The 26,658-nt window shown below is 38.2% G+C and overlaps 1 protein-coding gene across 17 annotated transcripts in view; it reads right to left on the bottom strand.

Moving 5' to 3' along the window:
- SETD5 (SET domain containing 5) overlaps nt 1–26,658 on the bottom strand; it is a 79,233-nt gene that overhangs the window by 19,221 nt on the left and 33,354 nt on the right. For 6 of the 17 annotated variants that reach the window (XR_005021962.1, XM_036870292.1, XM_036870293.1 and 3 more), the window contains 18 exons: nt 25,951–26,010; nt 23,014–23,200; nt 21,978–22,202; nt 18,390–18,582; nt 18,002–18,107; nt 17,467–17,675; nt 17,070–17,128; nt 16,353–16,531; nt 15,373–15,411; nt 11,829–12,071; nt 11,116–11,264; nt 10,613–10,730; nt 9,399–9,508; nt 8,238–8,487; nt 7,782–7,865; nt 6,774–7,031; nt 5,762–6,082; nt 5,101–5,343 (listed from right to left, as the gene is read on the bottom strand). Coding sequence is in view for 16 of the 17 variants with exons in the window: in XM_036870292.1 (XP_036726187.1) it covers nt 5,101–5,343; nt 5,762–6,082; nt 6,774–7,031; nt 7,782–7,865; nt 8,238–8,487; nt 9,399–9,508; nt 10,613–10,730; nt 11,116–11,264; nt 11,829–12,071; nt 15,373–15,411; nt 16,353–16,531; nt 17,070–17,128; nt 17,467–17,675; nt 18,002–18,107; nt 18,390–18,481 (2,460 nt within the window). In the remaining variant the exon portion in view is untranslated. Of the gene's footprint in view, nt 1–5,100; nt 5,344–5,761; nt 6,083–6,773; nt 7,032–7,781; nt 7,866–8,237; nt 8,488–9,398; nt 9,509–10,612; nt 10,731–11,115; nt 11,265–11,828; nt 12,072–15,372; nt 15,412–16,352; nt 16,532–17,069; nt 17,676–17,770; nt 17,976–18,001; nt 18,108–18,389; nt 18,583–21,977; nt 22,203–23,013; nt 23,201–25,950; nt 26,011–26,658 lie in introns of those variants that run through there. The other 11 variants (XM_036870284.1, XM_036870279.1, XM_036870282.1 and 8 more) reach the window with 11 other exon arrangements.

The raw sequence follows: 26,658 nt of genomic DNA, 5'->3' as shown, positions 1-26,658 counted from the left end.
ATGCAATACAATGCATTCATTCGGGTCCACAGTCAAGTAGTTTTTGTCTTGTGTTTCAGCATTTTAGGATAGTGCCCCATCAATTCCTTTTATGGGGCATAATTGAGAAAACCTGGATTACACATAATGCAGTCCCATAAAAAAGCCCAAACCAATAAAAAAAAATGATTACTATTTAACTTTTCATATTGCTTAGAATGGGATAAATGGGAAAAGATAAGGAAGAAATCTTAGCATTTATTTAAGAGAGACTCCGATCACACAGGATAAAACTAGCACATAAAATAAGTGCGTAGAAGGAAGATAAAAGATCTCTTAAGAGCTGTCTGTCCTGTGTTGGGCGTATCTGAAGAAGTAATAGAAAAGATTCACAGGAAAACTCTGGATGAGGATAAAGAGCTCTTCACTACAAGTACTGAAATGCTTCCAGAAAGTCTACTCTCAGAATATCCTCTGAGTTTTCCCTCCTTGTTAACTAGTTTGGTTAAATTATCCATGAATAATACAAATCATCACCAGAATAAATGACCTTCTGCAGAAATCAAAAAGGCAAAAAAGTAAAAAAGAGCTCTCTAATCAGTCATTTTTTGTAATGAATAATGGAATCTAAAATGATGCAAACAGATTCTGGTCAGAAAGTAAGCCTGCAGAGATTAGGGTAATAAGATTATGCATCCTGTGGAAGAGAGAAAATTTCTTACCTGTAATTGTGTTCTCTTAAGATACACAGTTGTAGGTTGCTCACCACTCTGTGGCTCTCCTGCCCTGACATAAGACAGATCGAATTTTGATAAACATCAATTTCTGAGTCAGACCGTATCCCAAATAGGAAGAGCAAAGGTGATTATAACTTTACACCTTTAGAGAACCAATATTACAGGTAAGTAAATATTCTCTTTACCAAAGAGAGCAATTCTAATAGATTTACCCTCTTAGAAACTTAGGAAATAATGTGAGGAAACCAGACCATGTGGTCTGCCAAATGAACGCAAGAATAAAATTATGAACATGAGGGGGTAAAGAGTGAGTAAGTATCTAAGAAAGACAGCTCAACATCTACTGAATTACATCAGCATTTTAGGATTTGATCAGGTCTCTGAAAACCCAAAACAAGACCAAGAATGAACTACCTCTCCTACATACAGAATATTGATATAAAGATGAAAACTGTCAGAACCATAGCTCCTTACATAGAAGAGACCTCAGAGGTTACCTTGTCTAACGCATTCATTGTACAGATGGGGGAAAATAAGGCCAGGGGGCCCAAAAGAGTGAAAATCCTTTGTTATAGATACCTTAGTACATACAAGTTTTTCATCAGAGCAGATGACAGGACTCATTTGGGGTCACTGTGCTTTCTTCCTAGAGAAGTCAATTTCTTATATTTCCAGTGTCAAATAGATGCACCCATAAAAGAACTTACACTCTGGATCTGATGACTACAAAAAGGGAAAGTAGAACCAGGACAAGGGCATTCTAAGGAATAAGATGTTGCTTTGGTTAGCTTAAGGTCGAACACAGCAACATGATCAATCCCATTCCTCCCTGGCCCTATTTGTATGTCTACACAATATTTCAGGGCCTGTAAAGAAGGAACATGAACAGTTATTTGTATCTAACAAATTCCAATCACCCCTACAGATAATAAATTAACTTTGGACAACCCCTCTCCCCAAGTTCTAGCTACAGTTATTAAGGTCAAAAGAACATTTCTCCCTTCCCTGAAAGTCTGTGTTGAACAGAGTTTTAGGAAGCTCAGAGATGGGCAACAGAAATGTCTTAAAGAGTCTCATTACGATGGGGAAAGAGAAAGGAATTAATTTGGGTTTTAGGGTCCAAAGACCTGGATTGAAACTTGGCTGTGCCTCTTACTAGACGCCTAACTCTGGGCGAGTTACTGAACGCTTCTGAGCCAAAGCTTCTGGATCTGTAAATTGAAGCAATAATCCCAGCCTCACAGGGTTATCATGAATGGTGAGACAGTGTGTGTGAAGAAAGCTTGTAGCACAGTACTGGGCACACATGTTCAGTGAGGACTAGTTCAACTGAATTTCAGTGCTATGGACAGAGATATACAGATTAACAACCTTCCAGTGCACATCATGAAATATCAATGCAAAACACAGTGTTTCATTTTCAGTCTGAACGGGAGAACAAATGCCCACACATATTATGCCTACAAGGTAAGTTTAGAGATTTAGAGAGAACAAGGAGGAATACTACTGAAAGGCTTCTTAGCCAGTCATAAATGCTTCCATTCTAAAATAACAAGTGAAGTAAAATCCAACAAAAGACATGCCATAACATGCTAGTTAAGAACTGTGAATCGATTTAACTTAGAAACTACAGAGACATCATAAAACATTCTGCCAAATACTCTAAGAATCTGGGTGCAAATATACACATGCAGCTTTATACTGTTTTAAACTTATGAAGCTTTTACCTCCTTTAATCAGATATGGAAGAGTAAGCCTATTAAGAATGTACACTGTTCTAACTAATCCCATGGAGGACGGTTGTTCTCATCTATCTGTTTAAATTATATTCTTCTCCGAGGGATTTTCAGAAATTTATTACAATTTTGTTTTATCATGGAAATCTTCTTAGGTCCTGTACTATGTGAGTACTTTCTAACCAATCTAAAAAATCTTCTCCTTCCCCATCTAGGATAAAGCTGAGTTCAATTTCTATATAAGACCCAATTTCATTAATTCTGTCCCATAAAAAGTTACAGTCTTGTTGTGTAATATAATCTTGATACATTAACAGCAACTATTAAATCTGTGATTAAAACTTAATTTTAAAAGACCCAATTTAAGCAAGATAATTTGATATATAAGTCAGCATACATAGCCTGAACTCTTCCGAAAGACCAATATGACACAAACAGATAAAAGTGCCTGAGCAGAGCCCGTATAAAACAAGACTAAGGATGGTCAGATACATGTGGAGAATATAACACGGACATGAGTTAAGTGGGATTTCTAACTGTTGCCAATGGAGACACAAAGATGAGATACAGATATAAGTCCTAAACCATAACCAGGTAAAAAGAGCTCTAAGAAATGGATTTTCTATCAGATTTGAAGTCATATTTCTACACGTTTTTGATTTTCACAGAACTCTGCTACTTGGAAAAAAGCAAGATGGGAATAGAAAGATTATAACCCAGCATCACAATGATCAAGGCGGTATTTTAAGAGGCTAGTCCGTACTATTTACAATTCAGACTTCACTACTACTCTGTATTAATAATTGTTTACCTTTCTTAAAGGACCAAAATAAGAAATTCTATTATCTGACTTGATAAGATGCTTCAGTAGTTAACATCCTAGGAAATCTAGTACTGTGTCTAGCCAAAGACAGAACAAAAGGAAAAAGTTTATTTCACATATATATTAAGCCATCTCTTGACTTGTTCCTCCAAACTAAAGACCACATTTACAGCTTCTCTAATTGTTCAATACTACTCTGAAAGTGTAGTTAAAGATTCTGAGCTGTTACTCTTAATGAGGGACTGAGCTAAATGTAACAGGAAGATTAGTTTTGCATGCCATACCACAGTTAATGCCCTTCTCCAATTATTACAGAATTAGGTTAATCATAATGGTCATTAAATGGCAAATACTTTTTTTTCCTTCTCAGATAATTTCTAAGATCCAGGATAAGTAACTTGGTATAATAAAAGATCCCCAGAGACCCAACCTTCCTTTATCACTTAGGCAAATTTCTAGTCTTATTTCCTTCTTAAGAAAGTTGTCACTGTTTTCACTTCTGACACCTGGAAGTTACGTTAGTCCATCATCCACAAACCCTTCTGGCAAAGATCTCATGGTCAAATTTCTCTTTAGGAGTTGTTCTACTTGGTAATTTCCCCTAAATAAACCAGTAAGTGACTCAAACACTTAGGTAAGATTAGGAAAAGACTTTCTTCAGTGTATGCTGCTCATTCAGTGGTAGTACCCTTCCTTTGTGTGCAGATCCCTGTTGCCCTCCTCCCCTCCATATCCCACACCACTTTGGCTCATCTTTTATGCCCCCTCCCCCCAAGAAATAGTATCTGCTCTTTGGGAAAAGAGAAAAGCTTTAAGTTTGGAGGAGTCAGGGAAGACCTGCCTGGAGTTGGAGACTTCATCACATCAAATAATCTATATGCAGCATCCTCATGTACGTGATGCCAGTGGAGGAGGGCAATGGCAGACACTGAGGAAGGCAGCCTGAATCCAGATCTGAGGATAAGAGAAAAGGGTGTTCCAGGGAACAGACTCTACCTCAAAGGAAGACCAAATGAAAGGGTGTCCTATACTTCTAGAAACACGAAAATGACATTATAGGTCTGAGGGAGTGATCTATTCTTGAGAGACACCTTTGGAAAATATGTAGGGCTTCTGGGAATTAAGAAAGAGCATTCCAAAAACAAACAACCGTCAAATACTACTGTCACTAGATCCAAAAACAATATATAACTAGAGAAGAGTGAGAGAGAGGCAGAGAGAGAGAGAGAGACAGAGAGAGAGAGAGAGAGAGAGAGAGAGAGAGAGAGAGAGAGAGAGGGAGAGAAAATTTTATAGTGGGTTCCATAATCACTAGGGAATAAACAGTCCAACTTGTCATTTGATCAAGGAACAGGAATTATGCCAATTGTAAACAGGACTTTTCCTCTACTCTCAGTCAAATGATAACAGTGATTGAATTAATCCAAAACACAATTCAATCATTCTTTAACTTGTGCAACAGTGCTCTAGAGTACCTGGGGCCCAATCTCACACAATAATCACAAATGGACATGTTAACCAATATCACAAGAGCACACACAGAACACCCCTCCCTACCCAGTCACCAACTATGTGCTCTCAACTCAGTAACCTCAAGGGCTCTCAGAAAAGACAACAGTGAATACTCACAAACTGAGCACCAAAAATGTAGTATACATCCCACCTCAGTCTCACTGACTCTTGATGCGTCAGTATTTGTGGTTGAACAACTAACTCATTGTAAACTCATACGGGCAGAGTGTGGCTATCTCGAGAACGTGTTAGATATGCCACCAGTACTGGAACCCTAACTTGAAGGGAAAAAGCCGCGTAGACACATACATACCTTTTTACAGGAGCTGAGCGTGCCATCAGGCAGCAGCGGCCTCCGACGCCTCTCAGGGATGAAGGGTGAGCCAAAGCGAATGTAGTGTTTGGGGGTGGTGCAAATTAACGGGGAATGGACAAGACCGGGTAACATGTTCAGGGTCGTTGCCAGTACAGTTGGGTCCGTGGTGATACGTAAAGGGCACTCAACAGGGCACTCTTGCTTCTCTGCTTTGTCATTCAACCACTCTGTAACTAGATACTAAGTTAAAAAAGAGACCATCAGTTGATGCTGCAGATGCAAAAGCCAGAGGCAGCAGTGTAGCTCACAAACACAAACCTCATCTAGAAACTAGACAGAGGTAGATATAGCAGCTGCAGAGAGTATGAATCGCACATTCAGAGCACAAGGGTATCTTCTTTCACCCTCTCCATGACCACTATGGAAGGAATGATTTCAGCTATCAGCAATTTAAACTCTGCCTAAAAATTATGGGAACAAAAGTAAGGTAGCAGGATGACCTCAGCCCTATGTGTCTAAGCATTTTATCTAAAACTTTCAATCTAATAATTCTTAGATTATTATTATTATTTTTTCCCCTGGGGATTACAGGTCCTTTCACTTTACTAAGCCACAGATTTTGGCAGACTACACTTACAAAGATGTACTTGTAACTCACCTTTTTGGTTTTGGGGTATTTAGATGCAGCACGGTTGACATGGGATCCAGCAACTGATACCACAGTTGGGTCAGACCCTGTTAATTGCCTGCTTTCTCCCGAACTGTCTACATTTCCAGCTTCAGTAGGAGTTACTGAGCTGTTATTTCCCCCCTCTTCCAAGGCAGCTTGTGATAACTCTGCCTGCTGTGCAATGGCCTGCTTTTGACGTTTTAGTCTTTGGGCTGAACTGGTCCGGTACCGAGAAATTCGACTCTTCGGTCGGGGCCTAGAAGGCTTTGCTGGAGGTGGTTTGGGGACTGGTTTTTCGGCAGCAACATCCTATAACAACAGCAAAGTTAACTGCTTACCAGAAATTTCTTATCAGCAAACATTCTATCCAGTTTCCTATTCACTTTAAGCATTCTGAATGTTTACTGGTGAAGAAAGTGAGCGTTTAAAAACATTAACTTCAAATGTAATCCTTATAAAATTTATACATTTAAATCAGCTAAAAAGGCTACAGGAAGATGTCTCAGTTAGTTATTTCTTTTTCTAATAAGTATTTATAAAATAGGTCTAAAGTCAGCTGAAAGTAGCCACCTAATTTTAGGTTCTTAGCAGGGAACGTAATTCTTCCTTTGTCTCTTTCCCCAGATACTGAGGTTTTAGCTTAAGGCTTAGAATCCATGGCTAAGGTAGGAAAAGGAACGAAGAATTAATTCTGAGAATCCTATGAAAGGTCAGGTACATGACACTGCTACACAGAGAGCCAAAGAGAAACCACATGATTTTTATGAACTCACCACCAACAATATCTGGCAGAAATTGTAGAAAGTCCCATTTTAGTCTGAGAGTATCTAGTCATTCAAATTCTGTCTCCTTGAATCCCACGAATCAGCTGACTGAAAATAGCCTCACTTATTGCAAAATAAGGCAAAGCTGAAAATGCTGATACTAACCATTCCAAAAGATAGGTAACTGATATTAGCAAAAGAAAGACTATCTAAGACCTGGAGTCTTTTCATCTTACCCCTGCTTGGGAAGACCTCCGGGTGTTCACTCCAACACTCTGTGGGTTGCTTGGGATGGCAATGTTTGAAGCAGGGTTGCTAACTTCAGATTCAGGGGCTTCAGTTTTTGTCTCCTCTCCCACAGGAGTCTCTGAGGTGGTGGTAGTAATCTCTATGTCAGAGTTGCTCTGTTCCAAGGGCTGATCCCGCCGCTTCTTTCTTTTCTCTAAGTTTTCAAAAGCATGCATGATGGCTTCAACCTTCCTATCTTCCCGGGTCTAGAAAGAAATAACATTGGCATAGAAGGAAGCCTCAACCAGGAGAAGGGAACAGCTTTTCAGAAGTATTATTAATGGGAATTGATAGACATTTATAGAAAATACTAGTAAGATAATACATATATCTTTGAGAACATAAGATAAAAACTAAAAATGTTTCATCTTACATGTTGCAAAGAGTTGTAAAGAAAGGCAAGGTCAAACCCAAGCTTTTCAAAAAGGGTCAGCTATTTTGAAACTTTTTAATACAAAAGAAATATAGCCATCAAAACGAATTTTTCTCTGCAGAGTTCAAAGAAAAAAAAAAAAAGTCAAGCAGATTTTCTTAAACAGCTTCTCAGGGACAGAAATAAACGTGACTGATTTCAGTCATGACTGAATCCATATGACTGAAGGTTTTGTTTGTTTTTTAAATGTCAAAATCCACACAAACTTAGGAAATTGCTAAGTTAGAGTAAGTAGCCTAAGGATATTTTGTTCCATTAAGACAGTTTTTTGGAAATCAGACTGTTAGTAAGAAACCTCTTAAAACCATCATCTGATAACAGTCACTAGAGAACTACGTGTGTGTGTCTGTGTAAAAAATCATAATAAAATCTGCTTTATAGAAAAAGCCCACACTGTGACCTAGAGGTGATGGCATAGTAACTTACTGAAGTAATGAGATGATATAAATTCAGAAGAGAAGGAGTTTACATGCTATAGGTAACATGAGTCAGCAGGAACAAAAAGACGTTAGAAGGTACTCACCCTCTTGCTATGAGCTGGGTTCTCCTGGTCATCTGTAATCTCTTCTTTCTCTTCTTCTGCTTTTTCTTCTGGATTGTCTATTCCCTTTAAGATAGAGGAAATATTCAGCTGTATTCTTAAGCTCTAAGAAAAATCAATCCCTGTTTTTTTGCTGGTAGCTTAAAACTCTAGAAACAATTTCTAGTGCTTTATAGTGTTACTCGTGTGGGGCCACATGGTAAACACAGATGATAAATCTCATTCACTGGACTGAAACCTGATAAGTACCTGAATGGATGTTCTTGACATTGTAAAAAATAATAAAAAGATAATGAATGAAAGCACACCCACCATGATATGAAGGTTATTAAGTGTTAATATAGATTCCCTACATAAAACAACATGTGGCAACCTGGGATCCTCTTCATCTGAAGAGGATCAACACCAAAGCAACAGCCTCTGACCAGGGGAGATTACCTCATGGTCACTGGATACAATCACTTTCTCAGGAATCTGCTCTGGTTGCTGATTGTTATCCTCTTCTGGAGCCTCACTCTGCTGCTCCATCTCTAGCTCTTTCCGTCGTGCTTTTCTGCGTCTTGTCTCTGCTCCGATGGTGGGCAGGCTTGGGGGAGGTGGAAGTGGCGGCTCTGCAGCACTGGGATTCCTTTTCTGTATAGGGCAATTCCGGTTCCCCTTGTGACATGCACAGTCCACTTTGTAATTACTGCTCCAAAGAAACAACCAAAAGTGCCTGTTTCAGTACCCTTGAATATCAGTTATATTATCCATTCATTCTTTTGAAATATTAGTAATTTCCTCTAGTTTCATCTTTGACAAGGTAAATAGTCATTAAGAAAGTCCTATAAATACTTTCAATATTCTGTGTTTCTGTATAGAACCCCAACTCTTCCCCTATACACGGTCAGTGGAAAGGAAATGAAGTCCCCACTAAATTCAATTCTCCCAACTGTCTACGCTATTTAGTGGGCAATGAATCAGTGACAGACTCTACAGTGGCCGTACTTATCTTGTGTCTACCTTCACCATGTCCTCACTTTTACCTACTGATTCCCTACTTATTATTAATACCTTTTCTTCTTGCACCTGTGCCCAAACATCAATTGCCACATAACCCCTTTTTGCCTGAAAGGACCAAGGGAGAAAAAGCATCCATTTTACAAAACCCATCACATAATCACCTATGACTTGCCATCTGTTTTTCTGCATTGCCATGTACAGCTACATTACATGACTTGAGTGGATGGAGCAAAGCTTTAAATTCTCATTCTATATGATCCCTGGTACAAGTGCTGTGTGCATAACAATAGATGCTACTGCAATTTCTACGAGTGTTTCATACAAACACTTTTTGTTATTCTTGCTACATAGAGGCATAGGCCAAAACACCCTTGGTTAGAAGACTGGTAAGCAGTATCACACTATGTAGCTGTGTCTCTTAAAATAACACCCTCAGTCTGTCTTTCCCTCCACAATTTCTAGGCAGAAAATGCATTACTCATGGAAAGATTAGGTTTAAAAAAAGAAGCAAATGGCAAGGCACAAAAGCAGACTGAACAGAATAGCTTAATCTGTAAGACAAGCAATTCATGTTAGGAAAGGTTGTGGAAATCTTACCAGTTACTGTACTCATAGTCAAATGCTATGGTGACCTCAGCATCCTTGGTGATGGCAGACACAGCATAGATACAGAGGTGAATCATCCCATCTGCAATCATGTGTCTCACCTGTGTGAACAAGGCTTATGGTTATGATTTATCAAAAAGACCAGGAAAGAGGGAAAAAACCTTTTACCAAAATGATATCTCCTCACTTAGAGTTATGGTAGTCTGTCATTTAACTCCATCATTTCATTTGAAACTATCATATCGTAATTGAAAATTTATGATATTTCTTGAAATAAATGAAGAAATCTTGAGATGTTAGCAATCAGGGTCTGCTCTACATCTTTTTTTTTTTTTTTAAATAAATCTATTTATTTATATTTATTTTTGGCTGCATTAGGTCCTCGTTTCTGCGCGCGGGCTTTCTCTAGTTGTGGCAAGCGGGGGCTACTCTTTGTTGCGGTGCACGGGACTTTCACTGCAGTGACTTCTCTTGTTGCAGAGCGCGGGCTCTAGGCACGCAGGCTTCAGTAGTTGTGGCACAAGGGCTCAGTAATTGTAGCTCGTGGGGTCTAGAGTGCAGGCTCAGTAGTTGTGGCACACGGGCTTAATTGCTCCGCGACATGTGGGATCTTCCCAGACCAGGGCTTGAACCTGTATCCCCTGCATTGGCAGGCGGATTCTTAACCACTGTGCCACCAGGAAGTCCCTGCTCTACATCTTAAAGCTGTTTTCAGTTGCACCAGAAAAGTAAAATTCCTTAGTCTGTAAGAAAAGCTCTGTGGATTTTCTTGCTGCATCTGATGTGGTTGCACTCATTATGCACCAAATATTGAACTTTAGAAATGTCTAGAATCTCTCTCACAACCCTATTAGCTAAAATCTAAAAAACTACAACCACACACCTTCGTTTTGGCCCAATGATAAAATCTTTTATAGGGCAATTCTTTAATATAACCTCATTGACTTCTTATCCAGTCTAGCTCCTTCTCTTTAGCAAATGCTAACATGCTTTTTCCCATTTCTGCCTTCTCTAAAGAAAATCCATTCCTTGCCCCCATCTTGTTAGAATAAATGCATCATTACTTTTGTTTTTCATCTCTTACAACGAAAGGTCATAACCATTATCTACAGACCTTAATCTGGGTGAAGTTTTCAGACTGCTTCTTCAGTTGACTTGTCCTTTTGGTGGTTCCATTCAAAGAGAAATTGCTACAGAAATCTTACCTCTGCATTTGGTGTACATGATCTTCTGATGAACCGAGCATCATTACCGAAAGTACGTGCATCCACACACATCTCTACACCATTGAATTTTGAGTAGAAGAGCACAAAGGGGTATGGTCTAGGGATATAATTAAAATTCCTGTAATTCTCAATACAAATAAAAAGGCCACCCCATGATTTCAAATATGAAGCACATGCTGACAGAAGAAGCAGTAGTCCTTTGCAACGCCTACACTTGGAAAACATCACATGCTTGTCTGCTTCTGATTAAAGAATAGGCACAAAGCAAGGAATGCTTCGCTTGGAAAGGAGTCATCACCACTTTATATGTTAAACAACTTGCAGGTTTATTTGCACTTCTCTACAAATAGCAGAGAGGCGTGAGCTTATTTGAGCTGTAATCTTTTCCCCCAAGAGCATCCCATCAACCAGGATGGTTTTTACAGCCATATGCTCAGCCAGGCCCACTTTAGCCCTTACTACTCAATGAATGATGCTCTTACTTTTTGAAGAAATGCCCATTGACCTCAAATTGCTGCCGTAACATGACTTTGCCTCGATACTCTATTATAAGAGTGTCCAAAGCCAAATCTCTTGCAGCCCTCAGGATCTTCCGGTGCTTCTGAACACGAGTGACTCTTCCCAACTGGAGCTGAATAAAATCAGAGTATTAACATTAGATAATATCAATAGCAGCTTAGCAGACATTTAAAATATTTCTTAATTGAGGAAAAGGCACCAATATTTTTAGGTTTTATTTGTATATGTTACTTAGCTTGATGATCACACATTTTAAAATATGATAAAACCTTAGTATTTCTAGGAAACAGGCTGCATCTAGTGAACCTGCCACCCCCCCAATCCTCAAGGACAAGAGAAAAAAAAAAATCTAAGAAAAATATATGATTAAAATTTTAGTGGCTCTATGTGTAATGTAAGAGCTTAGGTTTCTATTAATCTTAATAATTCCTACTGAGGCTGTATAAAATTTCCTACCCTAATTTATCTGTTTTTAATTAATAAAGATATGTAGTTTAAAAATATGTATCCGAACAGTTCACAGTTACTGTACTTGCTTTTAGTTAAAGATGCTCAATAGCTGGCTAATTTGTTATTCTAAGGCCATTTGAAAGAAACAGTAATTCCAAAATATGTCCTTTTCCTGGGTTCTTAAAATCTCAACTACTTAAGGAGTCTTTAACCCTTTGATCCTTACCTGCATTTGGGAACCAATAACTGTATTATTACAGGCCAATTCAGTCTTATTAATAGTGTCTAAAATAGCAGGTTTGCCCACAAATTCCTTGCTAGAATGTAGATGTTGTTCAAGGGCGTTCTGTACATCTGCACTGTACTGATTAGTGAAGGCTTCTTCATACTGATCAGTCCATAGTCTTATCCGATTTTCCCATCCCTCAGTTGTGTTCTCATCTAAATTCTGTGCTTCAGAAGGAGAATTCTGTAGAGAACAAAGGTCAAGTAGGTTAGGAGAGTCCATAAAAGGGCGGGGGTGGGTGGGTGGGTGGGGGTGGGGGTGGGTCAGGCTGAATATCCAGAGAAGATTAGTTTTCACTTGGCAGTTGGTGTGGCATAAGAGTAATGGCCTGGGAGTCAGGATCTGGCTTCTATCATGGTTTCATTACCAATGAGCTGTGAGGTTCAGCTTCCTCATTTATAAAGTGAGAAATTAATCTGGATTGCAATTCCATCCCATCACTGTGATTTTATGACCATTTTTAAGTCATAAAACTCAAACTTATCAGAAGAATGACATCAAGTTCATAAGAAAATCTTCATAAAAATGAATAGAGATACCTCAAAATATCCACATTGCTTAAATTTCAATACTTATCAAACAACAGCGTGCCATCTCAAATTGGTAGTTTTACTAGCATCCAGGAGAATGTTTTTGTGTGACTTATTATTTTTAATATACAATTAATACATGTTCATTCTAAAAATACATGTGACCCAAATAAACAAATAAGTAACTCATACTCTTGCCTCCCATAGAAAAAGCTATCATTTGGAGTATATCTTTCTAGCACTCTACTTTTGACATTTTAAAACAGCCACCCTCTGAAGAGGTGAGGTGGGTGGAGGCGCGTTGGTAGGGGCAGTGTAGGAAATGCTGAGAGATACTGTGCTATACCGCTCTCGGAAAACCGCTGCCCTCTATCACAGTACAGTACTGAGGAAAGATTATTACATCTCACCAATATCATCCTAAACAGTTTTATACGTGCTTGTGCTATAGAGACACAGCTGAACTCTGATACATGTTCTCCTCCATGGTGTTCAGGACTTAAGGTGTCGTCAGAAAACAAAACAAACGTGTGATGATGTCACACTAGTGACAACTAGAAGGAAAAGACACTATAGTACCAAAGCTACCTGCAAATCCATGTCGACTCTAAACTTGCAAAAACAGGTATAAAAAAATTAAATATAGTTTCCACGAATGACAGAGAAAACATTTATACCCATTATAACAATTACTTTCTTTCACTTCTGTGTCACTAGTTTTGATTGACTATTGTCTACCATCCTTCCCCCAAGGAACAGGGAAATCAAAGGAAAAAGTTAACACCACTGTTTTCCACATTTGTCACTAGAGTCCAAAAGAATGAACAATAAACAAAGGGATCTAACAAACACCTAAGGCTAACACACTGAGAACAGACTATCACCAGCTTGAAGTGTCAGTAGCAGCTGAGCAAAAGAAAAGTACAAAAGTTGAGGCTAAAGGGTGTTTATAAGACTGGGGATTAGGGGTGCCCAAATAGTATTGCCAGGTTTAAGCATCCAGTAGTGATCACTGAACTTATGACTTGTTAAACAATGTATACTGGAAGCCTTTGCCGTAATTTTAGCTATTGTTCACTAATATAACTCTGTCTACTCTGCTATCCCATTCTTCCGGGTACTGGAGACCCCATCTCAGTGGGTTTAGAGCAGTGGTTCTCAACCAGAGGGGATTTTGCCCCCAAGGAGACATTTAGTAATACCTGAAGTCATTTCTGATTAATACACTTGGGTGTGTGTGTTATTGGCACCCAGTAGGTAAATGCTAGGGATGCTGCTACACAGCCGACTGTAATGCAAAAGACAGCCCTGATCCCTACGAAGAATTATTTGGTTCAAAATGTCAACAGTGTCGAGGTTGAGAAACCCTGGTTTAGAGCAGTCTCCAGTAGGGAAATTCAACTTTGGGGTTAAAAAGCCAAATGATAGGTTCTTCTCATTCTTACGGTATTGTTCCCACTCAGATGCTTGGTGTAGTTCTTACTAACAATTAATTCTGAGTACAAAATTTATAACTCAGTTTAGAATTCTGATATGAGAATAAAAATAAACCAACTAGTACTTTTAAATTATCTAAAATTTAACATGCTTATGGGGCTATCTGTCAACATCTCAAAACTGCAAGCAATATTTGGGGTTTACATGTAGTTTTCTGAGAGAGCCAGTCAACTGCTTTCAAAAGGTTTCAAACCTCTGGAGGCAAGTTACAATAGTTAGCTGATAAAAGAGAAAAGGGCTTAACACCTGGGATCAGGGGCTACGTCTGCCCCTTAAATCTATTGAAGGTCCCCTCTAAGCAACTGTCTCCTTGCAGGAGATAGATCTAAGAAAGAAACAGTAATTGTGTTCCAAGACATCCCAGGATTCTGATGGTCTTGGGCTCTTAAGTCCTCTCCCATCTCTTTTACAGATATGTACAAATCTGTTTATGGGTATATGCAAGGTGAGGCCTTCTAATTTTATATAAAGTGCTACCTGAGATCTTTTTTAACATGAATCATATTGGTGTTCCATATGTATGTGTGTGTGTGTGTGTGCACGTGCACATGCATGCATAAATCCTAAGAAAGCTTATCCTCACTAAAAGAGTTTAATGTTTACCACAGAACGGTCAACAGGAAAGATCCTGCTTTTATATCAGTTACACATTTAGGCGTAAGTATACATATGGATTAAACTCAACCTTAATTCTAATTAAATGCTTGGAAGCCATTAAGTAAGGGTGTGGGAGGTATGCTGTCCTTCTATATACACACATAGGTAAAGGAAGATACCAGACAGTATATTCAAATCTCCTTTGGGCAAACTCTTTCCTTATCACCTAGTAACTGAAAGTCCCTTTAAACCATTGCACATAATTGCTCTATTCTCCAACCACTACCCGAAATCATGCCTCAAAAGCTCTTTTATTTGATAATTGAAGAAAAGAAGCACACTAGCATCACCCGAGTCTTCTATACCAAACAGACATGCCAGGAGAAAACAGCTCAAAAGTAAGTAATTCCAGTAAGAATAATTCTTATCAAAACTACTACCTTCCTACTGATGAAATTTATCCTTCCAACTGGTGATTAAAGCCTACATGGTGCTAGGGTGGGTGCACAAGAGATCCTCTATCACCAGAAAATCCTCACTCCTGAGGTGGAGGCCAATCACAATGATGGAAAACATCAGCCTCATTTTGTTTGGCAAAATGTCACTTACCCCCACCCCGAGAGAAGCAGCTAATGAAAAACCAATAAATGAAGGCTAATTACAGAAAGGGAAAATATTTCAGAAAATGGCCAAGAAAATCTACTTTGGAGAAAGGCTCTATGAAAACTGAATGGCAACAATTACAAACTAACGAAAAGCAGGGTCCAAGATTCCCAGACCATCAATGTCAGGAAAGAAGCTGACCAAAATGCAAGATCACAGTGAAGTAAAACACAGCATCAGGGAAGAATACCCCTTACCTTCATCCGCAAGGACTTCCGGGATCCCTCTCGAAATGCCTATCCCAAAGAGGAAAACAAGTAGAACAAAACAAAACTTGGTACCAAGAATGACAGTTATACCTATCTGAGACTAAAACTAAGGCAAGAACTAGTGTTCTAGTCTGTCCCCTTTACCCTAGGTAACAAACACAATGGAATTCCCCACACTATTATCAAGAATAGGGGTAGCACATGGCCAGTGAACTCTGAGGCTAATTCCAATACTTTCCATTGCGGAATTAGGTAATAAACAGGGAAGAGCATGCATCACTTAAATCCTATATGCACCCCTGACACTAAAAGAAAAAGTAAATAAAAATGTTAAGTAAGGCTGCAGATTTACCAGTTCTGAAATTAAGAAGGAAACAAAGACCAATCCCCTTAACAAGGGGTGGGCAAGTCACCTAGGAGCAACAAAGTTGCCGTGATGGGGAAGAAAGAACACAAAACAGAAGAGATTTCTTCTGGAGACTTTTTAGTTGAGAATACAGGAAAGTGACCACAACACTGAGTAAGCCTAGACCATTCAAGAGATGTTTCCTGAATTTTCTGAAACAAGGGAAAAACAATCAACCAACGACATGAAGTGGGCATGTACCAGGACAAGAAGTTCAGACTGGGTTTTGGGGTTGAGGAGGTGGGAGATACTGTAAGGACAGTGGAAGCCTAGACTGGAGGCTGCAGCACACATGGGCTTGTGCCAGGTGGGGCTGGGATTTCATACCTGGGATGGGGGCTGGAGCAAAAGAAACTCTGTGCCAGTTGTGATGATATGGAATGGCATAAGAGAGGTTGATCTACATGTTCATAATACAAATTAGCTGATTTGTGCAAGCAGAGCAAAAGTGGCCCTTCAAACATCTGGATCAAATTTCTTAAAAGAATTCTGGTGCATTCTTCATACAAAATTTGGGCTATTTCAGACACATTTCTATTTGAGATAGTTTTACCCTTCATACCTTGATTTTCTTCGTCTTTGGTGCTGCACGACCCTTTTCTGGACTCTTTTTCCGCTTCTTGGGTTTGGTTCTTCTGACAGTTAAGGTGATGCTTGTAGGTGTGTGCTGTGTTGCTGTATACAACACAGTGGAAGGAGAAAGCTCCTCATCCCAGCTTTCTGTTGCACTGCTATCCCCACCTGAAAAAAGGTTATTTCATAGTTCACGTTGTACAAAAAGCCTCATAAATACATTAAAAGCAGCTTATTCCTTTAGATCTACCCCATACCCAGTAAGTTATTACTTCTACTATTAACTCTATTATCTGTAGAACATATACCTACATTCCATACAGAAACAAGATTCTTTCTGTATCATTGGCATTAAGCATACAAACCCTGTTCTATATCATGTATTTCTCCCCTTGAATTCAGTCCCCAAGCTCCACTGCCTCAATGTATATGTAACATAGAAAAGGATGTGTGTGTGTGTGTGCACGCACGCACACGCACATGCGTGCTCACAAGGAATATTTTGATTACTATAGGGCTAAAATTGTTGACTCTGGATACAATTAATTCACAACAATAGAATTACAATGGTCTTGAGAGGACTTTAATCACTGTCCATGAAAAGAGCTGGGGACCACAGGAACTTACAAGAGGGGTTCTTGGGATGAATATTAAAACCACAAAATAGTATATGTCAAAATATGGTCCCAACCCATCTCTGGCTCACCTGATATGTTGTCCTGCTTCCGCCGATGAAGTCTAATAACCTTCCCCCTGCTCATTCCCCTAAAGAGGGAAAATAAACTTAAAGTAGTCCTTCCAACAGCATGCAGCACATCATCACACACGTGGGAGAAGTATCTCTGCATATACTACCCCCTTCCTCCCACCTACCAAATGTTTCCAGGACATTAAATTTCATATCAAATTCAATAGCTTTAACATCAATCTCTCATTCCTTGTTGTCAGCAATTCTCACCTAGTGCAGAGAATTCGAGCCAAGGAGCACTAAGGAATCATCTACATTAACAAACACAAGAAAGAATACTTTGAGCTTTTCCCTACTAATAAGAAACCCTAATCCCAGCAACCCAGGGTTGGATTTAGATGGAACACGATCTTACCTGCACTTGTCACAGTTGAGAAGGAAGCCATCCTGAGAAAGACCACAAGGACACCAGGTAGGAACAGTCTCTCCTTCAGAGTTCGGGCTGTCTCCACAGCGTTCCTCTACGGGCGACGGCAGGCCATTCAGGTCAGAACGGGGGATGATCGTCTGGACAGGGGGAGAAGCAGGAGGTGTCGGAGGAGGAGGGGCTCCGTAATTATGATCCTGAAAATAAGATTTTTTAAATCAACAGTGTCCAAACACTGGCCCCTCTCTCCCCTAAAGTATGGTACATATGGAAAGAAAGAAGAAAGTAGTACCCTTCGTTTTTTGGCTTCAACCAGGAAAGTGATAAAACAAAATGCCAAGGTCAACTGGGACATAAAAACAAGAACAATGATGCAGGGCTAGACGTCCGCTGGAGGCAGGGAAGTGCAAAAGGGGCAACTTCGTCATGCTGCATATAAACATTTCAAGAAAGTCACAATGTATAAGAATGGATTACACTCCAGGAAGATCACTGCTCTGGAGAGAAACAAATGCATACTCACAGCATAAGGCAGTCCTCGACACCCATGTCTCTGAGTGGTCCCATAATTATGAGTGGAATACACGCTCTTCTCATTAACTGCTGGACTAGCCTCCACAGATTCAGGGCTGCACAAAGGCGAAAAGCAACGCATGATAGCATAACACCTAATCTTCCCTTAAACTAAGACTTAACTTCCCATTCTAACCCCTCCTCTTTCCAAAACCACCAGCCACTAGAATAAGAGAAAGAACTCAGTGAAACAATCTGATTAACATAACTAAGCCTATAAATAACAGTAGGAGTGTCATTAAATGTGGATTTGTGTGTAACATGAAGCCAGTACAGGCAGATGTCTCAAAGCAGGCACCTGGGATACAAGGTGTCCCTAATGACAAACACAAACGTACCAGCTGAGCAGGGAGTTTCCCCTAGAGAAGCCACTCTGGGCTGGTTTAGACTCAGAACTATTCTTCTTAATTGGATCTCTTAATACTTCCATGAAACCTCACATGACATTTGCAGTGAGTGAGATGATGAAAGTGCCTTCTGCACTGCCCCAGGGACCAGGCCCTCTTCCATTCACTACCAAGACAGGATACCCTGAAGAAAGTACAGGTAAAAACAATGGCATCTTATATTTATCATACCTCTCATCTTGATGAACCCCCAAACACCTTCCAAATATTAGAGTAATAATTTCTCATCTACCAATGACATGCAAGCATATCAAGGACACAATTATTTAATAGCTGCATGATAATACCATAGAACTTCAAACTATTCAAAACTGTACTCAGAAGTTTAGTCTAACAACAAATAACAACAGTAGTATTGGCTACCATTTTGAATTGCCCATTATTTGCAAGGTGCTTTATATGTATTAATTCATTTACTCTGCCACTACTAAACATGGTAAACAGCACCCCATCTTTACAGAACACGAAGTTGAGGTAGTGAGATTATATGACTTCACCAAGGTTACCCACTGACAGAGCCAGGATTTGAAACAATGTCTGACTCCAAAGTCTGTGCTCTTTCCACTATGCCTAATTGGTTTGGAAACCAGGATAACTTTCTTCTTTTAAAGAAAATTACATAAGATCTTAAGTAACCAGGCTTAGTGAGAAGCTTGGTTGAGTATTTTTTTGTACCTTCACTGAGTGGAAAGTAAACTGTTCAAGCACAATTTATTAAAATAAAATAATTATAAATGTGTTCAAATTTAGAAATTTAATGTAAGCCCTTACTTGATAATAAAAAGGCATAGGTGGCTAAGGACAAAATTCACGTTTTGGGGCAAAAAGAACTTTAACTCTGATTACTTAGGTACCTGGTTAGGTTTTGGAGAATTTTGAAAGATAATTAAGGAATGCAATTGTATGATTTGCAGAACTGAATAATGGGTTATCCGTCATTTAAATTAACCAGCACTGAGATTCACAAATCAGAAACTCCAAAGACACACATAACTCAGCCTTAGTGGTGGATCAAAGGGTCTTTTAGGGAATCAAATAATGAATATTGTTTGCTTCAAGAAATGTGTAATTACAGGAAGAAGTAATTGCTTCTTCCTGCTTGGAAATACACATAATGTAGGACTTGGCAGGATTCAAGTGTGCAGTTCAGTGTGGTGCAATGTCAGCTGAGAAGTGAGGGATAAAAGAAAATTCTGAGATATGTATCCAACTCACCCAGTTATATGCTCCAAAACTGTAAGAAGGGATCTTATAAATAACAGCAAAGGTAATTTCTAGGTGAAGAAGAACTTTAGACACAGGAAAGTATTCTCTGTTAGTGAAGTGCATGCATTTTATTACTTAAGAGTGTCTGCAAGATGGGAACTGGGCGGGGGTAGGGGAATACATTAAGAATGCAGGTCAGTATTCTTGAGAAATAGATGATCTGAACGTGGCTCACTGAGAGGCAATCAGCTCTGAGTATTAGGAAACAGGTGGGGTTTCTTAAATAAACCAAAGGCAAACAAGCATTAATAAAATGAAGGTAGAATTTAGTTTCTCTGATGGACAGGTTAAGAGAAAGTAATAACTTTACACAACACTGTTAATTTACTAGATAAACAAGTATTTCAAAGAGCTGTGCATATTTTATGTAAGAGATTTTGTACCACTGAACACATGGGGTGAAACATGACAGCTGTTTATTAGAAATGGAATTTGTTTTTTGGACGGGAAAAAGGAAAGTGGCATGAAATAAAAGATGGCCATGGAGATGGAGCTATGCCAGTTGTATCTTACCCATCTCCAAACTGGGTAAATATGAACGTATGCACTTCATGTGCAAGTCTAGGGAATAAAAATAAAATGTATATCGTGTAGGTTAAAAGGCCATCCCACTGCACAATACTTTGTAGTCAAGCATAGCATTTAATATATTGCTATGCGTGCCAAATACTAAAATTTAAGCTCACATCTTTTGATGAGGAAACTTTGCAATTTCCATACTGGTTACTGATTAAATACATAGTTACATGCTGACAGGTAACTATAGGATTTCCTAGGATATTCCCTGACATACAGACACATATATCAGCTCTTATCTATATTTTAAAATATCGATAAAAATTCTGGAGTGTTAGGGTTGCATCTCTTCATTAGCGAACGATTTTATGCAAATGTACTTATAGCCTTTCTTCCCCTACGTTTGAACTTCTATGACAGCTAGGCACATACACAGAAGCCATGCTTACAACAGATATACTCCATCAACTGTGTTCCAAGTATAATATGCAACCTGCTGTTATAACACTACCTCTTAGAAAATGTCTTTAATTCATTTATGGCAGGATTGTAAATTCAGAAAAGTCTTTGCTTCTATTGTTACATCTAGAGGTTTTCCTACAAATATACAAAAAAACAAAAACAAAACATAATGCATACCATTGCCATCAGATTTAAAATCCCATAAGGTAAGGTCTAGATCTTTTATTTAGTTGAGGATGTTGTCCTTAATACCAGGTTTAATCTTAGAGTGCTCAGAACAGTGGAATATGCATGACAGTGACATATGCATAGTGAAGCATTAACAAATATCATCAATAATTTAACAGAGTGGTATATAAGCTAATTGTTGACATTCTCTTGCTTTATAGGAATACTAAACGAAAAACTGTGTAATTAGCTAAGACCACAGTATCAGAAATCTGTCTGGAGATTATGGATGAAAATGTTTCAGGAAATAGAAACACTGCAGTCGAATTTTTAGGCCAGAAGTATTTTTTGATTCTGCAATTACTTCTGGACTCCCTAGCAACATTTATGGGTAGTCAGCTCTGTACTCTGGGAAAAATCCCTGTTTTAAGAATAATAGCTTTAGGTCTTTTCCTTAGCTACTAACCCCAAACTTGCTGAGTCAATCTTTTCGTTGAAATTTCCGACAAATGTTAATGTTGTTTACATATACAGTTTGTCAGTCAATCCATATAGGAGGCTAGTGGTTGACTTAATACAAATTCATTAACACTACACAATTACCTATTAATGCAGGAAGATTTTTAAGTACTCTATTTGGGAAATAGTTGTAAAATTGGTAGTCTCGGCTATTAGCATAACTAAATCTCTGTGGCATGCAAAACAATAAAAACAAAACAAAACAGGAAAAAAGGCCCTGGAAGTAACACAATCCACCCTTCCCTACCCCCCGACCCTCCATCTTCCTTTTTATATGGGAATAAGGCCAGAAACTGCTTTCAATTCTACACGACCCCAGAATATAATACACTGCTTCTTAGGGTAGCTTCATTTTAAGTCTTCCTCTTTAAGGAAGTCATGAAACAGTTAAATTATCCTAGGTGGCTTTGTGAAGAAACATACATGCTCTTTACTAATATTCTCAGTCTTAAGGAAGAAAACCACTATTATCAGGGATGCAGATGAACCCAGAGTTCTGGTACAGTTTCTTTACTTTGCTGAAGGGGAAGGAATCCCCAGGGACTGTGAGAATGGCAAGAGAAACAGGGGAATTAGAGCAACACCCACCTCACTCAAGAAGTGGCTGTGGGATCAAGAGTCTGAACTGGACCTGAACATATTCAAAACACCAGGATTTTTCCAGCCCAGACCCTAATCCCTGGTACTGCCTGGAATAGACTTGGCTTCTGGGGGTGTGCTGCCCCCTAGGCCCCTTGGGTCTCTTTCGCTGGACTGTCACATCCTGGTGTAGTGCCACTTCGTCTTGAAAGGTAGGGGGCTTCCACTTCCTTTCTGTAAGCAAGGAAGATTGGGTACAAGGGAGGTAAAAGGACAAGAGGGGGAATCTGTGAGCAGGGGGAATCTTGGACAACTTAAAAGAGAAGGGATACAAAAGGCTAAAAATTTTTAAACTGTGAATATAAAGTTTTATAATGAAGGCCTACCTTCATTGCCATTTGGCATTTAAATTCTTCAAGAATTGGGAGTCTATTTTAGGGATTGGACTTTTCGACAAATTCTGAATTCCTAAAGCTGCTCTTAGCTGAAAAAAAAGTTTGGTACCACTGATTTTGAAGGTCCTCTTTCTAGGCAATGAATATTATAAAAACAGATGATACTAATTTCCACATTTTCTATCCCAAATATCAGAATGTCTAAATAACCTGCCCATATAGTTGCAGCCCCTTTACTCTAGAACAATGAGAAGTACATAGGAAGAGGCCTTCAAGGAAAATCAGTTGGAGAGAACTCCTCCTTATCCTCCATTCATCAGATAATCATTAACTCTACAGAAGCAGGTAGTGACACTTACTTATTTCAATCTTCCTCACCCATCAAAACAAATGAAAACATAATCACTACCTTGAAAATTTAATTCTATTAATTACTTACTCAGAAATCCCGCCCCGCCAAATTCTTTTCCTCCCGCTTCTAATTATTTTTTTCCTCCAGTTTCTATGGGGGTAAGGGAAAGGTCTAATGTCATTTACAATGGGCTAGGCTTGGGTTTCGAAAATACCACATATTTATTACTAGATGCCCACAAGAAATTTGTCTCCACACAAACTGGTAATGTATCTACTACCTAGGAAGCAGCACTTACTCTGATCCAGCAGCCATATCTGAGTAGGATGTATCTGGTGTGGTGACTCCCAGAGGGATTGCAATGCTCATGACGTCCAACACAGCAGAGAGTGGAAATCACGGGGTCCAATTATCAGAGACTGGCCACTCTGAGAGTGGGGGTGAGCTGCAGAGCCTCAACCAACATGTTATGGACATGAGGAATCCTAGAACAGAAAAGGAAAACATCTAGTAACCAGACAGTTCTTTAAATTTATTGCAAATACTACTGAATATTTTTCTATTTTTTGAACAAAGCTTTTAAGGGATAAATATAAAACAAATACAAGGGATCAACATTGTCTCGTGTTTACTATGTTCTACATTAATGTTCCACAAAGTGAGGTAGCAAAAGTTATGCTCACTTTTCATTTCTATTTTAATTCTTTTCTTTTCAGATAAAGGGAAAGTAATAGTCTGCTCACCAATGAGCACATTTCTCCCATTCCACAACTGCTTATCAAACAAAAATTTCTGACACCCTAGGACTTAACTAACAAGACACAGAATAGTTAAAAGAATTTACTAGTTTAATGTTATAGTTTAATGTTATTCCTTCCAAATTAAATATGATGATAAAAGAAATTAATCTGTTTATATTTGACTGAATAGCTATTTCTTATTGCCTTCTTTTGTCAGGGAATACTCTTTTCCTTCTTTTAAACCTTTTTAATAACTATAATTTTGGGAGAAGATGTAATTAGTAACTATATCTGTGAGATAATATACACTGCTAGGTATGAATAAAAACATAAACCACAAAGTGTACAGTTTCATGATAAAAATTAGAAAATTTTGCATGGAAAAGCAGTGAGGATACCTTGAGTTGGTGACCACAGCAAGTGGAGTTTGGGAACAGAAAGAAACAAACTTGGTAGTGTAAAGAAACAAAAGTAGATCAAGTAGATTAACAGATTTGGAGGTATGGTGCAAAGGGAAAAAATGTACTTTGATTTTACATTAGTAATTTTATAGTTCTGTAAAAAAAAACCATTAAAAGAATGGAACACAGAGCATTTTATGTGGGAGGAAAGAAAGTCAATGTGACTGTTAAGGCCCAGGTTAATAAAGATTTTTGCAAAAAAACTACAAAAAGAAGTCATGACTGATACACTGATTCATGATAAGACAAATAAGACAGCAGAAAATGGTTATTTATACTAAAAAAATTAAATCAAATGAAAAGTATACCATATTAATTGAGTCAATACAGGGGATCAATGCAAATTTTAAAATGGTAGATGATCTCAGATGCTTGACTCTTATTTTGAAATATGAAGCAAATTAACATGGAAAAGAAAACCAATAGTGAACAGTGAATCAGGACAAGATTTTTAAGAACACGTAAAGATAATACTCTTCTGTATCATTATTTTACAATGCTAGAACAGCTATAAACTAAGCAGTCCTCCCTGGCACCTACACTTTGAAAGAGCTGGATCTCACTAATGGACCTAGGACTCTCCAAATCCTGTGTGGCAATATACCTGTTCCCACTCAACTTGAGGTGACATGTTGGACTTGAGACTGAAATGAAAAGGGCAAATCTTCCTACCTATTGCTTCCTTACAGCTCATAAAACAAAAGTGACTAATATAACTTTCTGCCTTTGGGCCTATTTTACACATAAATGTTTCCTTTCCCTAAAAATATAACCAAACAGAGGAGAGCAGTACACTCTCTAATCCTCTGGGAAACTGAAATAAAATTTACAAGTAACAGAAGAGAGAATACTTATCAAATAAGCCCAAAAGGGCATTTTTAAATATTGGGGATTGTTGGTTACAACTCTTTCCCTATTTGGTATCACTGCATAATTCTCAAAAAAAAAAAAAAAAAAAAAAAAGCCCAGAGGCTACTTGGCTAAATAACCAGAACAGAGTCTAATAATGAGCATACTACTTTGACCAATACAGGAATCTGAATCATGTGTTATATTTCAGTAAAGAACCCCTCCCTGCCAATTACTCAACACCATTAAAAAATCCTCTGTCATAGCCATTACTGTTATATGCCCATAAAAAAATGTAGGTGTCTAGATAAAAGAAAACTTACAAAACTAAGCTGACAGTGGTTATTTTTCTGAGTCAAAAAAAGATATACTTAAAAGGAAAAGATGGAAAAATCACTTCAAATAATATCTCCTTAATAAATGAATAAGTGATTAATACATTCCTTAATGAAATCCCAACCCAGCTAATGTGGATAGGTGAAAAATAACTTTAAGAAAGATTAAGTAGTTAACTACTTTGATGAATTCTTCCATTTTCCTTTTGTGTAATTTTACATGACCCTTTCCACTCTTCTGATGAAGGCATTTTGGATCACCTTGGTTATACTGTTCCAAATAATACTTTTATAATATTGGGTGTTTTTAATTTAAAAAAAAAGATAACAAAACCTAATTTCTCATATAACCCCAAGACTAGTTCCTTTCCTAAATAACATGCAAAATATAGCTATTAAAATGTTAACTGAAGAACTTATAACAGATTATCTATATGCAGTATTTTACTATAATTACCCTGGTTTTATAAGATAAGACAATAGGCTCCTACTATAGTTTACCAAGCTTAAGTAGTTATAGCAGTTACTAATTTATCACATAGTTGGAGATATGTCCTAGAAAGAATTGATAAGAATTAAAATCTCTAGGTGGAACAGTTTCAAAGTATCTTTTACTTGTTACTTTGTCTCTCTCTCTTCCTACCAAAGTAAAAACTCAATGAAGACAAGGATTTTTGTGTTTTATCCTCTGTTGTACTTCCACAGCCTACAACAGCACCTGGCACGTAGAGGGTATTTGAGAATTATTTGCTGAATAAATTATGATCACTCATATCAAAATTATAGTTTTTAGCATTCACTGAAGTACAAAAATTAAAACAAATTAAAAGAATTTACTTGGCTCAGTCACCTTTTTATAGACCTCTGAATATGAAGTCCCCCAAAATTATCTGCCAGTAGTTCTGAAGACCTAGAAAAAGTTGAGAAGCAAATTAGTATAGAAAGAAATAACATAGATGGACACATGGAATAGAATTCTACAGAAATAATATTTTAACGGTAATTGTTCCATTTAGTACTGTATCTTTGTCCTTTAACCTTGTTATCTTATTTTCCTGTAAAGCCAGAACCTAAATAAAGGGTAGAAAAGGTAATTGCCTATTTGAGTTAAGAAGTGATACATATTGTCTCTGGGTAATCCTTTTCTTTCCTTCAAATCAGAATTCTCTCCCATTTCCCCAAGGATTCCTTCTTTTTCTCTCTCCTAGGAGGTGCTTCTCTCCTCCTCTGACCCATTCTTAAATTCGGAGGCTTTTCTTTAATCAAATGTCAAATTTATTCTCCAGTCAGACAGAGACCTACCATGATCTGTTAGAGTTCATATTAGTCCTTTCTTCCCCCTACCCTCTTGTCCTACTATAGAAAGAGGGACAAGAGGGAATCCATTTGTGGTCAACTACACAATGGAAAGCATGTAGAAAACAGAGCTTTAATTAGCTTTCTACACTCCAAAAAGAAAAGGAAAATAGGTGATGACATAGGACTTGGGGGGGAAAAAGTCAAATTTAACATTAGCCAGAAAGGGGTTTCAACATCTGAAATGTTATATCATGTATGT

The sequence above is a fragment of the Balaenoptera musculus genome, chromosome 11 (assembly GCF_009873245.2).
Source record: "Balaenoptera musculus isolate JJ_BM4_2016_0621 chromosome 11, mBalMus1.pri.v3, whole genome shotgun sequence".
Taxonomy (NCBI): domain Eukaryota; kingdom Metazoa; phylum Chordata; class Mammalia; order Artiodactyla; family Balaenopteridae; genus Balaenoptera; species Balaenoptera musculus.
Note: the sequence above shows the minus strand (reverse complement) of the source record. Positions and strands in the feature narration are given on the sequence as shown.